Raw genomic sequence first — 23,694 nt, forward strand, 5'->3', positions numbered from 1 at the left:
AGTCAACCCATACCAATAAAAAAAAGATTAAAAAGAAACTAACAAAAGAAGGAAAATCCCTTCGGTCATTCTCTAGATTAATGTATGTGAAATGATCATTGGAAATTTCAATCCTGTTTTACCTTTTCTTATTGAGTAATATACTGTATAGTTTTCCAAAGTTAGAAAAATCGTAAAACATGAAAAACTATTTCAAAGTTGATTTTAGAAAGGTGAACATGTTTATTTACTAAGAAAACTTGTAAAAGTATAAATGGCTAAGCTGTCAGAAAAAGAATCAGACATCAAATTACAAACATTCCTAAAACCAAAAAAAAAAAAGAAATAAAAATGTGAATTTACAATTTAAAAAAAAAAATTTCATTTATTCATGGGTTACAAAGTGAAAAACATTCAAAGATCAATAGAAATGATGTATTAATAATTTCTAATAAAACATGAGAAACTGAGAATAGAAATGAGAAGAGAAAGTAATGAACCTAATCATCCACAGCCCCAGCTAAATAAAGATTTCCCTCTGCAACAACAAAACCCTCTTCCCTGCTAATATTTAAAGTCCTCTTGCCCTCCTATGTTTTACCTCAGTCATTTCCCCTTCACAGCCCTACAAACTCTACCCTGATCCCTTTTAGCACCCAGACTTTCCATTTCCCTAGTTACACTGTAGCCTATGGCCTTGACAAATTCTAACACTCCTACAAATTCTAACACTCCTATGTGGCTATAGCTACACTTTCACTGCCTACAAATATGTGCTGAGGGTAATGTGACCAAACTACTGAGTGAAAGCTCTCAATCTGGGTCACACCCAGCACACCCAGAGACATTAGTTTATTGTGAGTTAGCCACTCATACACTGGCTTCACGTAGTGAGCCACAACTTTATTTTAAAATGGTTTATTTTTTCATGACTGGGACAGCCTCTCCTTGTGCCTTTTTGTAAAAACACCAGGAGCTTTCTCCATCAGGACACATATCATGTGTTGGCTTAATGTTGATGTACAGTGGTAGTATGATGCCCATAGTTTATTTTGTAGCTCCTGGACATTGTTGCTGATGACAGCATTCTTGTAATATAGCTGCAGAAAGCCTATCTTAGCCTGTAAAGAAGCAAAAGAATAAAAACCTCTGAAGCAATATTAACTATGCAAAAGGAAAACAATTTTGATTAGGTTGTAAAAAGTAAACTGATTGGAAGCATGCCTGTGTCGAGCTTCTGGATTTTGTGCCACCCAGTCACACCTTATCACATCTGACACCAAACTCAGAGTCTCTTGTTTACATGTTTACACACTCCTCCTTCTTCTGTATGGTGACAATTTCTGCAGCTCCACCAAAGTTTTTGAGTCATTATCACAAATAAGTTTAGTGTACCTCAGGGCACTCAGAAGATCCACCCCAAAGCACTTTGGCACCAGCTACCCCTATTGCCCCAGCTGACCGGGTATGGTTAGCGCAGCAGTCTTCCTTGTGCTAGCCATCTAACATAGTCTGGAGAATTTTTTTCAAGTCTTGGCCAGTGATTGCACATGTCTGAAAATGAACAACATTTAGTATAATATATTCCCCATATGTAGGAAAATGAAATTAATATGATCATGATTATAAGATCAATTTACAAAAATAATTATTCTTACTGATAGTATGTGGTAATCAATTACTAACTACTAGTCTTGTCTCAAACTCGATGACTACACCAATTCCATGCACAGTTTCTTCCAGGCATCTCTTTGGGGGGGGGGGGGGGAGGGGGGGGGGGAGTCTAACCCGCCGAACAAGATGGAATGTATATAGTAAACATACACTTTTACTACAATACTAGTGTCCGCCCCCGGAAAAATGTTGACCGCACTCCCCTCCCCCCCTGGAAAATATTGAGTGCCCCCCCTTAGAGAAAGAAGTCTGGAAGAAACACTGCCCCCACCCCCACCCCCACCCCTCTAGAAAAAAGTCTGGAAGAAACACTGATTCCATGTTTACTTGTGCAGCCTCTTTCTGCCAGGATACATCAAAACTGACTGCCACATCTAATGTCTCTGAGCCATTTGCACAGTGAACCTCTACTAACTTTTTGTATTGTTTTTTCTTTTTTTGTAGAGAGGAGAATACCTTTGAGGCATTCAAAATGGCATTTGTATGCTTATTAAATTAAATGTATTATTCCTGTTACACCACAAAATCTGTCAGCTCCTTCATATCCAATATCAGCATTTAGCCACCCTGCTACAAACTGGTGGTAGACATCATACATAAAGGAATCTATTTTAGCCAATGACGTAGTACAGTGGATAACGCAACAGAGTGCCAAGCCTTCTGACTTGCTACTGTCTACCATGACCTGTAAAGTAGCCTCATGGCAATAGGGGCACACAAGTTCAGCAAAGAGGTGTTGCATTTCATGAAAGGCAGCAAAACTTTTGGGCAGATTTGATGTAAACTGTGCAGGGGAAGTATGTTCTGCATCCCAATAAGTAAGTTTTCGCTTAGAGGCAGAATTTCTTTGCTGGATTGGATCAGCCTGTGCTTTATTCTTGTTAGGACTCTCTGTGTCATCTGTAGCCCCCCAGTAGGTTGATTTCCAATTAGCTAAGCACTGCAGAAGTTGCAACTTTCTAGAAAAATTTTTGGTGGATCTTCTGCCAGCACTTTTGTTCTTTTATACCGTTTGCAGTTAAAAAAATGTTAGGCACAATAAAATAATAGACTAGTCTAATACTCTACTTGAGTACTAGGATCTAGATTAAATCTAGCGTTCTAGATCATCAAAACTGCTAGATATAGATTTAATAGTGTAAATTCTAGATCTAGTCTAACACAGCTATCAATGAGCTACACATCACAGCTGTTGTCTCAATGATGTACACATCACAGCTGTTGTCTCAATGATGTACACATCACAGCTGTTGTCTCAATGATGTACACATCACAGCTGTTGTCTCAATGATGTACACATCACAGCTGTTGTCTCAATGATGTACACATCACAGCTGTTGTCTCAATGATGTACACATCACAGCTGTTGTCTCAATGATGTACACATCACAGCTGTTGTCTCAATGATGTACACATCACAGCTGTTGTCTCAATGATGTACACATCACAGCTGTTGTCTCAATGATGTACAAATCACAGCTGTTGTCTCAATGATGTACACATCACAGCTGTTGTCTCAATGATGTACACATCACAGCTGTTGTCTTAATGATGTACACATCACAGCTGTTGTCTCAATGATGTACACATCACAGCTGTTGTCTTAATGATGTACACATCACAGCTGTTGTCTTAATGATGTACACATCACAGCTGTTGTCTCAATGAGCTACAAATCACAGCTGTTGTCTCAATGAGCTACACATCACAGCTGTTGTCTCAATGATGTACACATCACAGCTGTTGTCTCAACGAGCAATACATCACAGCTGTTGTCTTAATGAGCAACACATCACAGCTGTTGTCTCAATGAGCTACACATCACAGCTGTTGTCTTAATGAGCAACACATCACAGCTGTTGTCTCAATGAGCAACACATCACAGCTGTTGTCTCAATGATGTACACATCACTATTGACTTGAGGTACACATCACAGCTGTTGTCTCAATGAGCAACACATCACTATTGACTTGAGGTACACATCACAGCTGTTGTCTCAATGATGTACACATCACAGCTGTTGTCTTAATGAGCAATACATCACAGCTGTTGTCTCAATGATGTACACATCACAGCTGTTGTCTCAATGATGTACACATCACAGTTGTCTCAATGAGCAACACATCACAGCTGTTGTCTCAATGAGCTACAAATCACAGCTGTTGTCTAAATGATGTACACATCACAGCTGTTGTCTCAATGATGTACACATTACAGCTGTTGTCTCGATGATGTACACATCACTGTTGACTTCAGGTACACATCACAGCTGCTGTCTCAATGATGTACTCATCACACCTGTTGTCTCAATGATGTACACATCACTGTTGACTTGAGGTACACATCACAGCTGCTGTCTCAATGATGTACACATCACAGCTGTTGTCTCAATGATGTACACATCACTGTTGACTCGAGGTACACATCATTGAATTCACTCAATACCAGCTTTTTTTTCTGCTGTGTCTTGATATGTTGTTGATGTACACATCACTGTTGACTTGAGGTATACATCACAGCTGTTGTCTCAATGATGTACACATCACTGTTGACTTCGGGTACACATCACAGCTGCTGTCTCAATGATGTACTCATCACAGCTGTTGTCTCAATGATGTACACATCACTGTTGACTTGAGGTACACATCACAGCTGCTGTCTCAATGATGTACACATCACAGCTGTTGTCTCAATGATGTACACATCACTGTTGACTCGAGGTACACATCATTGAATTCATTCAATACCAGCTTTTTTTTTTCTGCTGTGTCTTGATATGTTGTTTAAATTATTTTTTATTAAAAGAAATTTTCTTGATGACCTCATTAACCCTACTTAAAGTGTCATTAGAGGTAGGGCAACTGGCACATTGTTTTATCTATATCTAAAGATTAACATTCTATTCAGGGGTTATTCAATGTTTGTAGCTGCTTATCAAACTAATGCTGAAATTGAAGGCTGTTCACTTATTTTATGCGATAGTATACATAATCAAATTCAGCTCTTTTAATTGTAATATTTTGTTTTAATCAACTTTTATTGACAAAATAGAAAACACAAGCCCATAACATAGCCATCACATAAAGAAAAGTCTGCAATTGAATTATGTATATACATTTAAAAAGTACATGGTAATAATGGTAAACAGTTCATTAATATTTTAATGTAAATACAATTTTCTATTACATGTATGGCACTTGAATTGGCTGACTGAGACATTTACCTTTACATTTTGTGAGCTACTCTGTTACATTATTTGCACATCATAATAAGATATCAAGCTGTCCACAGTTAAACAACACAACACACACACTGATATAAAAATATAACATTGATATGCATTCTTGGGGGGGGGGGGGGGGGGGGAAATCACCAATTTTAAAACAAAAGGATAATTTCTGTTCTTAAAATTAAAAATAGATTTTAATTTTCAGCATTCAAAGAAAAAAATTTCATATGGCCTAGATCAGTTAAGAAGAATACAAATCATTCTTAAAATAAATAATTTTGAAAGCCCATAGTAATTTTCTGTATTTTACATGTCATGACAAATTAAGAAAACATAAATGGCATGTGAACAAATAGCTTAATCAAATGGCTGATTATAATGAGCTTATTGTCATAAAACTTTAACCCTAAAGCTGATGACAGTGTATTACACTGTGTTGTATTTATGCTAATAAGAATAACATCGCTTGCTTATTATATAATAATTATAAACATAATGGATTGTCATTTTACTGTCACAGTATTTTGAGTATGGCATTGAATTCACTGAAAATAAAAATTGACTGAATGTAATTGGCTGTTAAACTCATAATGATGAATCAAGAGATGTTAGTTTTATGCGTGACTCGCTATAGAAAAGGGGTCACATGATTTCAAGAGTGCTTTCAAGTGAATGGAAACATTGGATTTGTTACTAGACTAACATTTTATTGATGAATGAAAATATCAACAAAATAAAACCCCTGAAATGGATTATTTATTTATTCATTAACTTAATAAAATAATTGAATCTCAGTGTCTTGATAATAATAAAGAAAGAAGATTAGACACTAAGAATTTCAGCCATTAAAAAATAGGATAATTTTCAAATGCATGTCAACAAATACAAAAAATGACTTGGGTTGACAAATTAAAAACCCTCCATTGGGAATGTACTGTTGTTTTATGTAACAATATAACAATATATGCAACTTACATCATCAGCAACTGTCATGAATTAGTACATTGAGTAAAGACATTGCAATTGGATCATCCACAATTAACAGATTTTAAACTGGATTTGACTTGAGCTAATGTGATCAAACTATTTGCACGCTATGGATACAACTTTTTAAAATACACCATTAGTAACTTAAAACATTGATTGATGAATAGTTCAAGTTTGAATAAATGTAAATCCCTAGCTGACCAAAATGACAAGAACTCTACTGAAGTAAAACAAGCTGGTTCTTCTTTCAAGTTCTTACATCACGAATATTGTCTATACACTCAATTACTGGACCAGTTAAGACAAAGCAGGTTAACAAAGTTTCATTTGGTGGTTTTTGTCTACACCAAATTTTTATCACAGCCACAACTTCATGTATTTTTAGAACAAGAAGTGTCATTTTCCAGTACAAGGTAGAAAGGTCAACATTTTACAAAATTACAAAACTATAAAAATACTGGAGCTTTATTGTCATAACAACATGGGTGTCTAATTTGTTATGTACATTTTTCTTGAATCTTTTTCCTGAGTGCTTATTGTTTTCTGGGGAAAAAATAATATTTAAAACTATAATCTAATTCATAATATATTCAAGATAAACTTCCAAGTAAACCTTTGTTTTAAATACAGAACTGTAAGCAGATATTTCATTTTCAACTGTCTAATTTCCTGTCTAATGTAGTTCATTCTTATTAATTAACTATTTATTAGTAATTTCCTATCTAAATTAATTTTGTTTATTAAAACAATACAAAATAGAGATATCTTAGTATTATGAATTTTATTAGACAATAAGTACAAGTAGTGATTTTGCAAAGAATTTAAAAAATATAAAACCATAAAGCAATAACTAAATAATAAACATTTAAAATATATTAATTAACAATAAAACAAGGTATACCTGTGCCTTTGCTGAATATATCGCAAAGTTAGATGTAGGATGACAGGCCATAAGAGAATAATCACTGCAGATTTCACAGATAACTCTGGAAATGGCCACCACCACTGAAAATGTATTATTATAAAAATGTTTTTCAATATCAGTTACATAATATAGTATAAAACTACAATTCCTTAAAAGTATTTAATAAAAAATACAGATTATGCAGTTAATTCTTTTAATATTTTTATTTTTCAAATGTATGTACCATTTTATTAGCCACCACTTTGTGTTCCAAATGACGAATTCTCTTTTGAGCTTCTTTGACATCTTGTTGAAGTCTTTGCACAGTTAGACTCATTTTCTCATTTACACTACAACATTTAACCGGCTGATGACTTTTATGGTAAGTGGATGACCCTGGCAACTCACCATTTGCTTGCCTCATGTCTGGTTAGAAATTTAAGGGAAAAAATGAAAACTGTTTTTGAAAGAAATGCTCTGAAACATGGTAGTACATTTGTTACAACCACCAGATTAGACAGGATTATACAAAAACCTGGTCCCAATATAAGGATTATAAGCAAAATTTCAACAGCCTCTTAAATATTTCAACTATAAGGTGGTGCAAGTAAATGTAAAATTAAGTAGGTCTCTCAAACCATAAAGGTTATATGTGAACCACGAGCTCTCAGTACCTAAAACTTTCCTTATTAAATATTTGTAGCTTCAGACAAGTGGACTAAGGATAAAATAGAAGAGGATGCATGTGTTATAAAAAGGGTGGGGGGGGGGGGGGGGGGGAGAAGAAATATTTGCATCCACTCACCAATGTGAGTGTGTCTACCAGCATCTCTTGTCCCACGTGTCATCTCTTTACTCTCTCTCAATATCCTGTTGACCACTTTATCTTCCTGTTGATGTTGAGAAGGGTCTGGAGAAGTATTAGTGTTATTGGAACGTTGAGATGAAGATGTTTTTTCAATGTGAACTTGGGAGAAACTGGTTGAATTTTCCTGACAAATCACAGTCTCACTATCTTTATAGGTAACTGGCCTTGTGTCAAAGTGAACAGTTTTATTCCTCACCACTGGAGTGGATGTTTCAACCACTACTGCTGTGTCATCAAGATGAACCGACTGGAAAACAATTTCAATATTATATCATTATTATATTCAATGCATGGAAATATCTATATTTCTATATTTAAAAAAAAAAACACAAGTTTTCTAATTTTTAAGATACAATGTGATTAAAAAATATGGTTTAAGAAAAAGAAATGAAACAGAAATATCTAAAAAGTTAGGAAAATAATTGACTTGTAAGTTTGAGTAAGATTAGATTAAGGATTAGATAGAGTCCATGAACCTTTGCTGAATTGTGGAAACTAGAATGCTTGAGTCTAATTTTCATAAAAAAGATAACACTGAATAAGATGTGTAAAATACCTCTAGTGGTTCATCCGAAGTATCACAAAATTCATCAGTTTCACTATCACTTGCATCAACAATTGAAGTATTAGACAACTCATTATCTAGCTCTTCCCATTCTCCACTTTTTCCTGCATTATTTTTATCTACAATATGATTATCATATTCTATGCATAAATTCTCAACTTCTCCACGCACATCTAGGAAAATAAAACAAAAAGTTTGCACTTTAAAATTTGTTCACTTACCACCCTTGCATTATTTAGATCTACATTATATTTGTAATATTTATATCACACTCAGTGCTACAAATAAAAAAATAGAACATTTTTATTTGTGGTTTTGTAGTTTCAACATAAAGACTGTGTGGTCAATGTAGTTTTAAAGTCTGACTTTCCTACGCTTAAAGATATAACTCAATAAAGAGATAACTCTTTATCCATGATCTAAACATTTTATAAAGAGAGTTAATTATCCCTAACTTACTGTATATATATATTTATTTATATTTTGACCAGAAATTCACAGCTTATTTATTTTTGTTTATCTGAACCCCTATTTATGTTGCTATAACAGCTGAGACACTTGAAATGTGTAATAGTACTGGAAAAATATTCTAAATCATTAAACAAGACACTTCCATTGTAAAAAAACTACAAGGAGAGCCAAATAGTTGCATAGGAAAGAAAAAAAAAGTTTTTTTAAAGGCATACATTTAAAAAAAAATAATTCTTTTAAAAAGCATTTTCTAGGCTACTAACATAAGTATTTAAACTAGGCATCAAATTAAAGGGAAAAATGCAGTTATCAGATTTTAAGTATTAGGAACAAAATTGAAATTCTTTGCTACACTCTGATAATGACCCAATTTTTTTTTTCTATAACAAAAATAATGGAAAATATTGAAGTTAAAAATAATGAAATAAGTGATAACATGGATGAAAGATTTCTTTATATATTTTATAATCTAATAAAATCATATTAAATTGTTCATTGTGCATACAAATAAATAATCATTAAAATTCAAATAATTTTGGAATTTTCTAAACATAAATTAAACACTAACTTCACATGCCAAGGTCACAGAAACAAGTGAACTCTACTACACTTACCCCATGAACTGTTAGGTTCAAAAAGGGAACTTGTTCACTAGTTGCAAATATTTTCAACTGGAAAACTTTTTTCTACTTAATGACTTAGTTTAGGCAAATCTAAGTACTTGACTAAGTAAAGTTCCCCTATCAGACTGATGAAGCAGAGCTCATGTTTCTTGACCATAACATATGGAGGAATGATGTGGTCAGCACTATGCCCAGTTGCCTTTACTTTCCTAACATAATTCTAGAACCCATTAGAGGTGAGTGGACTCAGGGAGGACTAGACAATCAAATCTGTTATTTGAGCTTGTGTCTTTTAGTTAGCAGTCAAGTACTTTACTACTGAACCACACAGAACTACTCAACAATAAAGATTTGGCAATTACTACTGCAGTAATAATAAAGGGATTATTTATCATTTTTAGCAAAATCTTTGCTTTCATTACATAGACATAAACATTTCCTCAATGTCATTACAGAGCATGTACCTTTCATAACTGCTATTAACCCATTCAAGCCAGCTTGTTCTACATGTTTATTGTCATTGAAGCTTTCCTGTTCATCCACCATTTCATAAAAATTATCCAACTTTTGTAAAAACTCTGACACATCATTGGTCTGTGGCATAGTCTCAACAATCTGTCAAGTTTGTTAGAAAATAAAATAAGTTGAAAAATTTACCAAAAACATTATATCTTTAAAAAATATGATCATATTTTCTTATGGTGACATAAAAAACTGACTAAGAATTCTAATCTTAAATACAAACTGTCATTTGTGCCTAGTTCACTTTTAAAAGCTTGCTTTTTTGCTTTAGCTTAAAAAAAGGTAGGTATATTTTCATCAGGTAAAGTAAAACTTACAGCATTATATAAAAGAAAAAACAACAACCATCTGTTTTTTAGTTTGACTTGAAATATGAAATTTTACAATTATGTTGAGTATACAGTATTGGCTTCCATTAAAAAAAGGGTCACTGCATTTTAAAGGCAATCATTAATGCAGCTCTCTTAATTGCACATACAATTTGTCAAAAAATGAAGCAGAATATAAGTCAGATTTTTACTTTTGTTGGAGAATAATATGGACAGGCAAAAGTTGTGCAACATTTTCATCACATAAAATGGTAAGTGGAATTTCAGGTTTTAAGCTTGTTTTTATATTTGGACTTAAAAACTTTTTAATTGATTAAGAAGTGTAAAAAGTTTTTACTATTAGTTTAAAGAGATAACAATACAACCAAATGGTGTATATTTCCAATAGTTGTGTGATAGTTAAGTAGGAAACAATTGTTAACTATGATTAACAACATTGATACCATCTAAAAGATAGAAAAAGAAAACAAATCAATGTACCAATAATGACAAGCCTCATTAGAATGCATTTAGCTATACTTTAACCAGTATTCTTAGGAACTGACTAAGTAGGAATTTAAATGTAAGAAAAAAGTGCAATAATTAAAAGTAAAAAAAAAAAAGATAAAATAGAAAGCAAACATGTCGAGGGCCAAAATAGTGCAGTAGATAAGCAATCAGGGTTGTGTGTAAAAGAAAATAAGCAAGATCTAGGTTAACTTAGGAAATAAATGAAAGAAGATTTTATAGAAGGATTACATTTTCTTTTAGACATAATACAATAAAGCAATTTAGTGTAGCGCATCTTGAATTTAAGTACCTAATAATGTGTCTTGTTAGTATATAAAAAAAAAACAGAACAGAAAAAATAAACTTAAAGACAGAATAAATAATTTGTTTAAAATGTTAAAAAATAGGAAACTATAAATATTATAATTCAGATAAAATGAGACTTACAATTTCTTCAAAAACTTAAAACACAAACTATTTTAGTACATAATTAGTAAAATGCAGCAAACAATTTAAATAAATGTAGCTTCTATATTATGAAAAATTAAGCGTAATCACTTCATGGTCCCAGAGAGTTATGTGTCCTGTGACATAATTTAGTTATACAATTTGACATAAATATAAATGATTTGTTAACTTCATAACATTCCAAAACAAAATTTGAGGCTTGCCATTATCAGTACCTGTGGTGGATAGTAAACTTTCCGGACATTAATGCTCACTTTTTTCAACTCATCCACGTACAACAGCATAGCCTTTTCACCATCCATATTACCTAAACTTGACCAAGCTTCCCTACAAAATAGGAATTTTATTAAATCAGAACTTGTAGAGTTTATTGGGACAGTGTGGTTGAGTGCACCCAAAGTCTCATGTTCAGTTCATGATTCAAACCCATTAGTGTATGTTGTAGACTTCTTTAACATACATATTCTAACTTCTTGAGCTCAAAAAACAAAAAATGTGATTTATTGTATTAAATACACAAGTTGGAATAGCCTAAAGTAAAAAAAGTTGAATAGGAGAATGCAGAATGAAAAACCTATTTGCTGCTAAGAATTTCATTTTATCATAGCCCACAATGAAACTGCTTGTCTATGTGAAACATGAATTTAGAACCAACCATTTTTTTCTGTTGACTAAATCCCAAAAGCCTGGTTTAGCAGAGGTGCATGGCCCTTCAGTAGCTTGTTTATAATAGCTATAAAACTTTAACATAAGCTCATGTGAAGGTTGAAAGGAACCTGAGGAAAAAATCCCAAAACTGAACAAACTGACATGGTATTATAAATATACAAGGACTCAAAATCAATATTAATCAAGGAAATCAGCACTATTAAAGTTAGCCATATCAGATTTTTGTATATTAGCAAAAAAAAACTTAAGATTAGAGTGATGGTGTAGATGTCTCTGTTATGGGGCATTAATATATGTGACTGGGCTAATGGTAAAAAGAGATAGTTGCTGAAGGACATTGCAGGGCTAACTTGTATTTTCGTAGGATGGTAAGTATAAATTATCTGCTATTAGATTTGCTTGGTGTGATAGATATGTGTAGTGTGAGAAAGACACACAAGAAAAGCAGTATGTTGTCCAAGACATAAAAATTATGCAAAGCACTGAAATAAGAGAGCACCCATTTACAGGGGTGCCACACATTTTTTAAATGAATTATAATTTATTTCTTTACTTTTCAAGATATTTTATTAGTAGACTTTATTATCTTTGTAACAATCCGCAAACAATAATTAATACAAGCTGACCCGTGATGTAGCATACACCGCTATTTAGTTGTTTTATTTAGTATTTTTCAGTAATTCATAATTTGTGAATTCAACACTACCCAAAGCTGCGACTGAAAATATTTTGCTTTAAACACAATCAGTAGCTCGTGAAGGACGATTATCCTCAACATTACTTTCCTCTCCTCCCTCCTCCCACCCCAGTGTAAGCAGTCGCCCGTGATGACAGTTTACAGACGACAATGAAAAGATCAAGCAGAACTTGTTACCACCTCTCCTTAGTTTCAAATAGTTTAAAAACTAAATTATCTGCCCCTAATAGCCGTCACTAATTCAAACCGGCTCTACAATTGTGGGGTGGGGGTGGTAGCGATATGGTCTGCCTGGAGAGCAAGGGAGGGGCCTGGGCGGTGTGCGTATATGTGGCGCATGGTCCCTCCATGAAGAGAATTATATATATATATTTTAAAGTATTTTAAAGGATTGTACATAGGGGCCTAGATCTATAAGATAACAACATAGTTTCAAATATTTTTAGACAGTTCTCTAGCTCATAGGCCTAATGTTTTTCTAGACCCCCTACTCAAACACAGAACTTAGCTAGGGCAGAATACAGATGCAACAAAACTGATATATAAAATGTCAATATTTGTTACTTTGAAAATTGACCCTAAAAGTAGAGTAATAGATGTTTGAGAATGTGATCTATTTTCCGCCCTATTTTTTATAGTATATGCTTTTGAACTTGTTGTTTCTGTCAGGTAACTAGCGTAACAATGACGTCACAATACTAAAAATAGCCGATAGAAATGTCTGCCTCATCTTCGAGTAAGATTTTGGAAAAAGTAATCAATAATACTGTAAATTGTAAATATACAAGGTAAATATATCAATTATATATTAATTTAGAGTTAGTCTGGCTGTTTTCCCCGTTAGTCAGTTTTTACAGAGAGTGCTCCACTACAAATCCTCTCATTATTTATAACCACGAATCTTGCGATTTTTTCTGGCATTCTAAGGTAAGCAATGAGCCGGACTAGAATATAAAATAAGGGGTAATCTATCGTTTTAGGTACGTAAAATTGCCCATGACTAGTAATGTGAAAAACAGGTGACTCCTTAAATTTTAATAATTATTTCACATTTTGAGGAGGATTTATGTTTTGAAAAATACAAAAATGTTTCCTTGTTTCATTTATTTACCTGTTTTTTAAACAACTGAATTAAAACTTTTCAGTAATAAATGTAGACTAGCGATGTTTCCAACAGATGCAACCATGCTCATTTACTATAGCAGCCATCTTGTTTATTATTTTTTTTATTGTAGACTTACAGATGGCTGCTTTTTATATAGCAAATCCTGCTCGCAAACACTGCTGTTTAAAGTTAATTTCTTGCTATATTGATATATTTAGGCCTAGCCGTTGATTTAAGTTTATTATTGATTTATCTATAATATTTGACACAAATATATCACAATATGGAAGTGGCTATTCGGACCCGGGTCCCAATAGCCACGGCCGCTATTGGGACCCGGGTCCTAATAGCCTCGGCCGCTATTGGGACCCGGCAATAAGTTCGTTAAGCACTTGTACAACCTGTATTAAAATTATACCTTTTATGCTTATTTGATTTTTCTTGTGGATTTGCTCGTATTTTGTTGTCTTTTATTGTAATTAGTTATGTGGATTAGGTAGCGTTAGTTCTTGTGTTGCTATTTCTAAATACCCTATATTTAGCTGCATATACAAAAATCATTAAATAATTATTATTACCGTAAGACGTCGTGGTCGAGTGGAGAACGCAGTACCTCCCGATTCTTGATCAGTTACGGGATCGGAACCTATTAAAGCTCTTGTTTTTGCGTGAAGTAAAGTGTATTTATCTAAGTTTAACATTTCATAGAGTTGTTTGCATAAGTGTCTTTTTTAAATATTTTTTTTTAAAAATAGATTATATATATTTTTTTTCTAGATTTAGGTTTTAAAAAACGCCAATTATAAACATTGTTGCTCCAGTGATCGCCCGCTGATGTTATTTGTTTTCTCGTCAGCACGAGAAAAATACCAACACGGTCTGGCCAGGGTCACTGTGAGGTCAGATTGGTTTGGATGTGAACAGTGAAGGCGTATAGCATACGCCATAGCAAGACCATTGCTGTGAGCTGGTCGAGATTTGTCGTCGTCGTAGTTTCCCCCCTCCCAACCCAGCAAGAGGGAAAAACGGATTTATGGTCATTGTGAGTTCAAATGTTACATATTGCTTAAAAGCGTACTACAACGCATGCGAGATATTCGTAGTCAAGAGCTGTAGTCTGCAGCCTATAGAGCTATTTTATACAATTTAAAATTTATATATATATATATATATATAAATGTGTGTGTGTTGTATTTGGACGGATAGACCATGAAATCAAATTCAGTGTTTTTTTCCAGACTTTTTTCTCCGGGGGGGGGGGGGGGGGGGGCACTTGAAATTTTCGGGGGGGGGGGGGGTCTGTCAACATTTTTGGGGGGGGGGGGGGCAGACACTATATATATGTTTACTATATAAAATCCATCTAGTTCGGAAGAAACTCTGATCAAATTACGTTTAACAGAAGAAAAAAATAAATAAAAATAATGACATTTTTACATGCGCGCTCAACATTCGCTCAACATTCGCTCGACATAGACGTTCATACCATAGGCAATAATTATATTATAGACCTAACGACACCCGCTCGCCATAACGTATCGGGTATTTAAAGCAAGATCTCAATATATCAGGAAAAAAATCACAACAAAAACTATATATACTGCATCTTAAAAGAGTTTTTGTATAACTAAATATTAACAATTCTATTGGCTGGTCCCAATAGCGGCCGAAGCTATTCGGACCCGGGTCCCAATAGCCACAGCCGCTATTGGGACCCGGGTCCGAATAGATGCATCATCACAATATACTTCTATTAAAGCCTTGACAATGAGGTAACTGTTTTGTACATTACTAGCCGCGGGCGATTTTACATACCTTAAGCCTAAAACGATAGATTGGCCTTTATTTCTAACAAGATGATTTGGTTTTTTGGTAATCTATCATTTTGGGTACATAAAAACGCCCGTACCAAAACGTTACCTCATTGTCAAGGCTGTAATAGAAGTATATTGTGATATGTTTGTGTCAAATATTATAGATAAATGAATAATAAACCTAAATCAATGGCTAAATATATCAATATAGGCCAGAAATTAACTTTAAACAGCAGTGTCTGCAAGCAAGATTTGCTATATAAACAGCAGCCATTTGTAAAATAGAGTGACTTCCGCCTGAATCTCGCGCTATAAGTCTATAAAAATAAAACTTTAACAAGATGGCTGCTATAGTAAATGAGCATGGTTGCATCTGTTGGAAACATTGCTGGTGTTCATTTATTACTGAAAAGTTTTAATTCAATTGTTTAAAAACAGGTACATAAATGAAACAAGGAAACATTTTTGTATTTTTCAAAACATAAATCCTCCTCAAAATGTGAAATAATTATTAAAATGTAAGGAGTCACCTGTTTTTCACATTACTAGTCGAGGGCGATTTTACGTACCTAAAACGATAGATTACCTAATTTTCAAATTCTCTCTTTTCTCGTCAACCGAGTAAGCTAGATATTTAAATGTGGTGTCAAATGTTCTCTTAAGGGGTAAGGAAGTTAATGGTGTATTTGAAATAACAGAATATTTTATTTTAAAAAATCCATAATTCAACCTACAGTATAGATCTAGATCTAGATTAGATCTAGGGTAAAACTCCATTTTAGCGTAATTTATTCTCCGTTGCTTGTTTACCTCCAGTTGAGCGTATTTTATTATAATAACCGAAACACACCAAAACATTAGAAAAACACGATTTATTTTTTGTATTGTATTTCTGTTTTCACAAATGAATAAAATGAATGTTTAAAAAACACGACTTATTTATTTGTATTGTATTTTTGTTTTAACAAATGAATAAAAAAACAACAAAGAGACTGACTGAAGTGCTTTGTTTGTTGGTTACAAAAATAGAGATGCACACTTTGTACAATTAAGTGTTCCAATTTCAACTAAACTGAATAAAAGTACTAAAAGGCACAATGATGCTGCCGAAAGTGGGCCGAGGGGGGGGGGGGGTGGAATTTGGTGACTGATGGCTTGGAGTGTTAGAGAAATTGTGACAACTCACGTTGTCATTTTAAAAAAAAAATGTTAGAGGTCGTCCATAAATGACGTCACACTCATAGGGGGAGGGGGGGGTCCGTAATTTTGTGACGGTGTGTGATGAGAAGGGGGGTTCAGATGGTGCTACGTCATTTTTTTGGGGGGGGGGGGGGGTCTTGCTTTTTGTGACGACACGCTTTTTTTTTACGATTTTTACCTCCCCCCTCCGTTACACGTCGTCGCAAAAAGTCAGACCCCCCCCCCCCTAAAATGACGTCACACCTCAGCCTACAACCCCCCCCCCCCTCAAAATTTCTGTTGAATTTTTCTTAAAACATCGATAATTTTTCCAAAATCTTGTCAGAACTCTGTCAACATAGAGTATTTTGATCAATTCATATTACAATTTGTTAAAACCGTTTTCTAAAACGTGAAATAACGGCTAAAACTTGTTTTTCTAACATTGCTTTTTTATAATGCAAAAAAGGGACGTCACACCATCTGAAACCCCACCCCCTCCCCACACACCGTCACAAAATTGCTGACCCCCCCTCTCCCTTACGAGTGTGACGTCATTTATGGACGACCCCACATCATTTTTTTTTTTAAAGTCAGAAATTTACTCATACAAAAAAGGGAAGGATGGTAGATTTACTATGAATTTAAATAACATACAACTCTATAGTAAAATATTTTTTTCAGTTTTAGCAAAACTGTCAAATTAAAAAACACAGAGTTTGTACATTTATTGCATAAATACAAAAATATAAAACAGAATGATTAACAGTGTATCAGTTTCACCATAAGACAAATGCCTTTTTTTTTAAATACAATAAAAATAAACAAGTCATGCTTTTTAAATATTCATTTTTATTCATTTGCTAAAACAAAAATACAATACAAAAAATAAATCGTGTTTTCCTAATGTTTTGGTGTGTTTCGGTTGTTATAATAAAATACGCTCAACTGGAGGTAAACAAGCAACGGAGAATAAAATACGCTGAAATGGAGTTTTACCTAGAATCTAGATCTAGAAGAAAGATAAGAAAATCATTGTTTCATTGAACCTTTTGCAACAACAGTTCCTAACACATGTAAACTAGATCTAGATCTTCCTAGATCAGGCAATTATATATTGTACTAAAATTTGATCACAATATCAATACAGAATGATAGAGGCCTATCTACTAGTATCTACAAACCATTCTTTGGCAACCCTCGTATAACTTTTACAGCAGCATCAAACTTTTCCTTTGGACTTGACGCCATCTTGTTTACATCGAAAGGTCGTATTAGATACCAACAAGCAGATAAATAATATAAAAAAGTAGCTTTTAAATCAACTCCCCCCTATGAGGAGTACATTTGTAAATGTGTAGTAATGTGTAGTAAATGTGTTTAGCAAAAACAAATCCAGCCATCATGACAATAAATGTCTTTTGTCAAAAAGGCCAATATTCAATATTTATATATAGATCTATATATTGGAAACCTAGGGCCTATATATTACTATATAATGTTATATAAATGTATATATATAGGCCTATATATATATATATATATATATATATATATATATATATATATCCCTATATATATATATATATATATATATATATATCCCTATATATATAGAGAGAGAGAGAGAGGGACCTATATATATAAATAAATTTATTTAGGCCTATATAATACTATATATATAGATATATATATATATATATATATTTAGGCCTATATATATACAAATATATACACATATATGTGTGTGTGTGTATATATATATATATATATATATATATATATATATATATATATATATATACATATATATATATAAATTAGAATATATATTGCAGTGAATTTTTAGGAATCAGCCAAGAGTGCTTAGTAGGGCAAGAAGAAAAATTTGCATCTTAATAAATAGTTGTTAATATAGCATAATAATTGGAAGAACTATTGAACCAAGCAGGATCTTTAATTAGAATATCTTTGTGTTAGTTAGGACCAAGCCAATATTATGGAAATTTACTTTAATTAGGTGTATTTGATGATATTTTTACGTTATTTGCGTGTTTGAAGTATTATTGTTTAAGAACAACGTATTGATGTTATATGTAACGAGCCGACCCGCGGCATATCATACGCCGCTATTTAGTTGTTTATTTTCTACTTTTCAGTAATTCATAATTTGTGAATTCGACAGTACCAATGCTGCCACTGAAAATATTTGCTTTAAAACACTATCAGTAGGTCGTTAAGAACGATACTAACCCCACTCTCCTTTCCCCCAACCCCTACCCTACACCCCCCCCCCCTTGAAAGCAGTCTCGATCTTAGTTACCTCCCCTACGTTTAAAATCGTTTCAAACTAAATTAAATGCCCCTAATAGCCGTCACCAAACCTGTCTCTACGAATGGTAACTTTTAGCGTGAACTACAGCTCATTAGACCATGTAGGGGTGGGGGTGGTAGGGAGCGCGCTTACAGCTTGTTTTCTAGCGTCTCCCAGAAGAGAATTATATATATAGATTTGTATCATTGTGAAGGGAATTGTCTGTGGTTTCAGATGATAAGTTTATTAGAATTTTAGGAGATCGCGTTAAGTTTTTATATAGAGTTATTTGGGGTAGGTTAGCACAAAACCAGGGGAAATTTTCACAGGTAAGCGCTAGAATTTGGGCCGAGAGTAAGGTGTCATCCGAGACGCTAGTGGATGGGGTATATAAACCGACGGTTTAGCCTTCGAGGGGATGGGGAAACGACGACCCTAGCCACTAATTTATGCAGCACGCGGGGTGGCGCTATAGTCTTTAACATGCGCTACACAGACAATGCCTGGTCAAGGAAGATAGTCTAATAAAGATTTACAGAACATGAATTATTCTTCATAATTTTTGATCGTCTGAGAGTGAGAGCAAGAAACAGAAGAGAAGAAAAACGTTACATTTGGTGTCAGCAAACACATTACATCTGATAGAAACAAGAATATTACAATATATATATATATATATATATATATATATATATATATATATATATATATATATATATATATATATATATATATATATATCTAGGGGAGATTGGTGAGAAGTGGGAAAGTGCAAAGTTTGGGGGGTTTTCCATTGTATCCAAATAAAGCGTACATCTGTAATAAAAACTTTATCAATAACATCCTTCCAATGCCAGAAATTTGTTTGCTTGAGATGTACAGAGAAATGCCCCATAAACATAATTTTGGATCTTCACAAACCTTTGGACTTCCTCAGCATTTTTTTTATTCTGACTGTCCTGTTGTTAGGGGAAGCTCTTTATTTATTTCAAATGTCATTGATTTATTTGTGTATGTTTTGTAGATTTTTTAAAAATATTGCCACTAACTAGCTTTGTTGAGAAGTTGGATATTAAGTCCCTCTTCTCACCTTATCTGTTCAGTATTGATACACAATATTTAAAAAAAAATTTCATCTAGTGGACAAATAAATCAGGTTTGTTGACATGTGAGCTGGCCACATACTTGACATGCATCCATTTTTAGATGTGTGACTTTTTTGCTAGAAAACTTTTGAATGTAAACATTGTTGGCACTAAATTTCTTGGACCTTAGTTGTAGGGCATGGGTTTGTCCACACTACTGCCCATGTATAAAACCCTAAGTGTACTTTGATCATCCTTTGCAATGGATAAGGTAGAGCAACCCTAGATGACAGTCAAGATGTCAGGGGCATTAAGGGTCGCTCTTGGCAACCACCAATCACATTACTACAGTTGTGTCGGGTGCAATCCCTAGTCACAAGTTTCTCATTGATTGTTGTAGCCCATCATATTAAGGACGTTCTTTAAAATGTGGTTCTTTTACAATCACAATGTCAAAATTAAAACACACAAACATTCATCAGATTTTTAACATGCACAAAAAGACTTCAAGATGCCCAAATAAAATAATGTGGTATATTCTTATAGTTTATTCAGTTTTTACAAATCTGTCTGATAAAACCAAACCAGACCACCCATACCTAAAAAAATACATTCTGGAGGAAGGCTGACGCATGAAATATACACTTATACAAAAATGATTTAGAATAATATGGAATGTTGTCGTAATGTGAAGTTTACACTATTTACATTTTGCACACAGGAAAAATTAAGCAATAACTTTTTGTTATAAATGTACAACAATACAAATAATGTAACTTGGATTTCCTGTGTCATAGAACATACATTTATTTATTATCTACACACAGTTCAGTTCAGGATTGTCCAACCTGATCATATTAACACTTTAGTCTACACAAAGCCTAAAACTGAACACACTATTCTATTATCACAACTATAAGAGTTATTTTAACCACTGGCATAATGATGCTATAAGCAAGTCAGTCAAAACAAACCAAAAACAGTGGAGAAAAATAAACAAATTAACATTAAAATTTAGAGACTATCACTAAGTAGAATAATATCATTAAAGAAAAGTCTTTTTATTGCTATTAAAAAGACAACCCAACTAAATGCAATCTAAATCTAATGTCACCTATTTTATTATACCAAAAGAGTTGGAGAGTTCTGAGTTAGATCAGATGGAAAAGATATAATTAATTGGCTTTCCATTTAGACATAAAACTTATTGTATATCTATATTATATTATTATAACAGTTCTATGATGTTTTCAGCATAAAAAGTCATTGTGTGGACAAAGGTCAATCCTAGCCTGAGCACTGGGTTAAAAAATTACACAGAAGGGCAATACTCTAAAATGATATTCTGCAATAATTTTTAACAGCTATTCAGGACATGTTATTCACACAGCTTATTTTTATCTTTCTGAATAAAAACATAATAAGGCACTAATCTTTCATTATTGATTTAAAAAAAAAGGTTTGATGTATAATATAACAATACAAATGTTTAAAGCAAAAAAAAGTATTGATAATTTAGGTGTTAATGCACTTGATAAGAAGACATCAATAGTTTCTGCAAAACTTGAGTCTATCATTATTTGGCCCTCTGAAGAAAAAAAAAATATAGCAATGGATAAATATAGCTTGTATGTGACTAGAGGAGAAGAGATGTGTCACTGATGTGTGCTACTAACAGTGCTATAATATTAAAAATTTGACAAGAGTCTTGTTATAGGAACAATACTTTTGTTTTAATTTCCAATCTTTCTGCTACTTATTTTAAGAGTTCATTGTTTGATTTCCTATGTATAATTAATACAAAATATTCCATGAGCAGACACACTAGTAATTGTTATTAATAAAAATGCCCCACAAACTTATATATATATAATATCAAGTGGTCAATGCAATCATTATATAGCATTATATACTGTGGGGTGGTTGCTAAAAATATTTTTTCAGAAGTAATTACTAGGTTTTTAATTCTTTTAGTTTAAGTGATTTCTCCACTTGAAATATTATATCAGAGGCGTCACGAGGTGGGGGCGGGGTATTGCGGATTGCACCAGGTGACACCAAGACAAAATACAGCAAAATATATAGAATAAATATGCTTTTTTTCAGTTAATTAGAGTAAAAATTTATTTTAAGTACAAAGTGATAACCCTGATAAGTGTGTGTGTGTGTGGGGGGGGGGGTGCTATATGTGATACCATAACTTAAACATGCAAACTGTAGAGAAAAGAATCTTACATCCAGCTGTATTAATAACCGACTATATATATATATATATATATATATATATATATATATATATATATATATATATATATATAATATATATATATATATATATATATATATATAATATATATATATATATATATATATATATATATATAGCCTATACTTTTTTCCTTTGGTGGGTGGGTGGGGGTGACACCATGAGGTGCTGCAACGGGTGACACCCGACCTAGCGACGACACTGTATTAAGGGTAGTGATTGTGAATTTTGAAAAACATTTTAAAGGTTTCTTACCTAGAGCAAAATACATTGTTGGGGATTTCTTCCCAGTACCTCCTTTACCATCACCTGCAACCCTCAAAGCATAGATCCTATCATTGGTAAGATTGGAGATTGTATACTCATAAACCCCAAATCTTCCTTCAACCTTAATTTCTCTTGCTGACCGAGGATTTTCAGTTGCTGTCCAAACATAGATCTGTTAGAAGTAAATAACTATATGAGGCATGGAAAATGTATTTCTAGAAAAGTTTCTATAAATACCCGAATCCTCAACAAATTCTGTCATGTTTAAGTAAATTGAATGAAATTTAAGCCAATCTACATTTTTCTTTTTTCTCTTGCCTTTTAAAAAAACCACAATAATAAAGAATTTTAACCATCATACACTGGTCACATGCATCTCAGTTATGTTGCACCTCCCCCTCCCACCCCACCTTTCCTAGGTTGTAAAATGCGGATCGCTAATAGGCAAACATTTCTCACCACTATAAAAAGTTATCGGAAACTTTTGTTTAATAATATTCAAATTAAATTATCAATGTGCCATAAATAATTTTTTAAAATTAAATTCCAACAAACTGTAGATGATCCTGATAAAAACAGTTTTCAGCTATACTAATCTTATCAAATAGTAGCTACTGAAATAGTAGGTTCTGTGTATATAGATTTGTTTAGTTTTGGTACTTTTCTGTAAGGCTAACCCACCATAAACAATATTATTTCTTATATCTTAGGTACATGCAAAAAGACTACTTGTGTTTTTCTAATAGTTTTTCTAACCAGATATCCTGTGATATCCTCCTCTAGATATGTGATAGTTAGACCTCGCCACCAGACATGAGCTCTGCCTGCACCAACTGATGTGATTCGTACTTCCTCAGGATAATGTAAGGGTGCTAGGAGGATCAAAAATGTTGAATTTAAAATAAATGTTAAGAATCAACAACAATGCTGTTTTATTAGGGGCAATACAAAAATTACAGGATAATTTCAGTACTTTAATTTCACCACTACGGACTAATCCCAAATAAATACATTATGATTCTTTATCTTTTAGTGATAATTTGTCTTATAGGGCTGTGCATTATAATGTAGCATACCACTACAGTTTATATCTAATCATTATTAAAACAACGAGAGCACAGGCTGTAAACAACAAATCACCCCATTTTATTGTGGTTTTCTGGTGCTGGAGACTGGTTCCTAAAAAAAG

At 33.2% G+C, this 23,694-nt stretch overlaps 2 protein-coding genes across 4 annotated transcripts in view; both read right to left on the minus strand.

Moving 5' to 3' along the window:
* Positions 1 to 5,008: 5,008 nt before the first annotated feature.
* Positions 5,009 to 17,835, minus strand: LOC131951664 (acyl-CoA-binding domain-containing protein 5). 3 transcript variants are annotated; one of them, XM_059314015.1, is made up of 9 exons: positions 17,758 to 17,835; positions 11,765 to 11,885; positions 11,364 to 11,436; positions 9,766 to 9,916; positions 8,199 to 8,380; positions 7,580 to 7,889; positions 7,019 to 7,200; positions 6,772 to 6,875; positions 5,009 to 6,413 (listed from the first exon to the last, which is right to left on the minus strand). In XM_059314015.1, the coding sequence occupies exons 1-9, from the start codon at positions 17,822 to 17,824 to the stop codon at positions 6,404 to 6,406; spliced, it is 1,200 nt and encodes a 399-aa protein (XP_059169998.1). In that variant the 5' UTR covers positions 17,825 to 17,835; the 3' UTR covers positions 5,009 to 6,403. The 3 variants fall into 3 exon arrangements, with proteins under 3 accessions (XP_059169998.1, XP_059169997.1, XP_059169996.1); XM_059314014.1 differs by having other exon boundaries at positions 7,019 to 7,203; positions 7,589 to 7,889; positions 11,325 to 11,436; XM_059314013.1 differs by having other exon boundaries at positions 11,325 to 11,436.
* Positions 17,836 to 20,500: 2,665 nt separating this feature from the next.
* LOC131951663 (contactin) overlaps positions 20,501 to 23,694 on the minus strand; it is a 31,809-nt gene continuing 28,615 nt past the window's right edge. Inside the window, exons 27-29 of the mRNA XM_059314012.1 lie at positions 23,262 to 23,377; positions 22,494 to 22,677; positions 20,501 to 21,560 (exon numbers count right to left, since the gene is read on the minus strand). Coding sequence (XP_059169995.1) covers positions 21,412 to 21,560; positions 22,494 to 22,677; positions 23,262 to 23,377 — 449 coding nt within the window. The 3' untranslated portion in view covers positions 20,501 to 21,411. The remainder of the gene's footprint in view (positions 21,561 to 22,493; positions 22,678 to 23,261; positions 23,378 to 23,694) is intronic.

The sequence above is a fragment of the Physella acuta genome, unplaced genomic scaffold (genome assembly GCF_028476545.2).
Source record: "Physella acuta isolate Inbredline_101_S28 unplaced genomic scaffold, ASM2847654v3 ptg000820l, whole genome shotgun sequence".
Classification (NCBI taxonomy): Eukaryota; Metazoa; Mollusca; class Gastropoda; family Physidae; genus Physella; species Physella acuta.

What these genes read in the sequence shown, in the direction of transcription:
- LOC131951664 (XM_059314013.1), bottom strand. Translation starts at nt 17,824, where the DNA reads ATGGCGTCAAGTCCAAAGGAAAAGTTTGATGCTGCTGTAAAAGTTATA. An exon ending in TTAGTCAACAGAAAAAAATG is followed by an intron (nt 11,437 to 11,764) that starts GTTGGTTCTAAA and finishes CCTATTTTGTAG; the next exon opens with GGAAGCTTGGTCAAGTTTAG. An exon ending in TGGTAGACACACTCACATTG is followed by an intron (nt 7,201 to 7,579) that starts GTGAGTGGATGC and finishes ATTTCTAACCAG; the next exon opens with ACATGAGGCAAGCAAATGGT.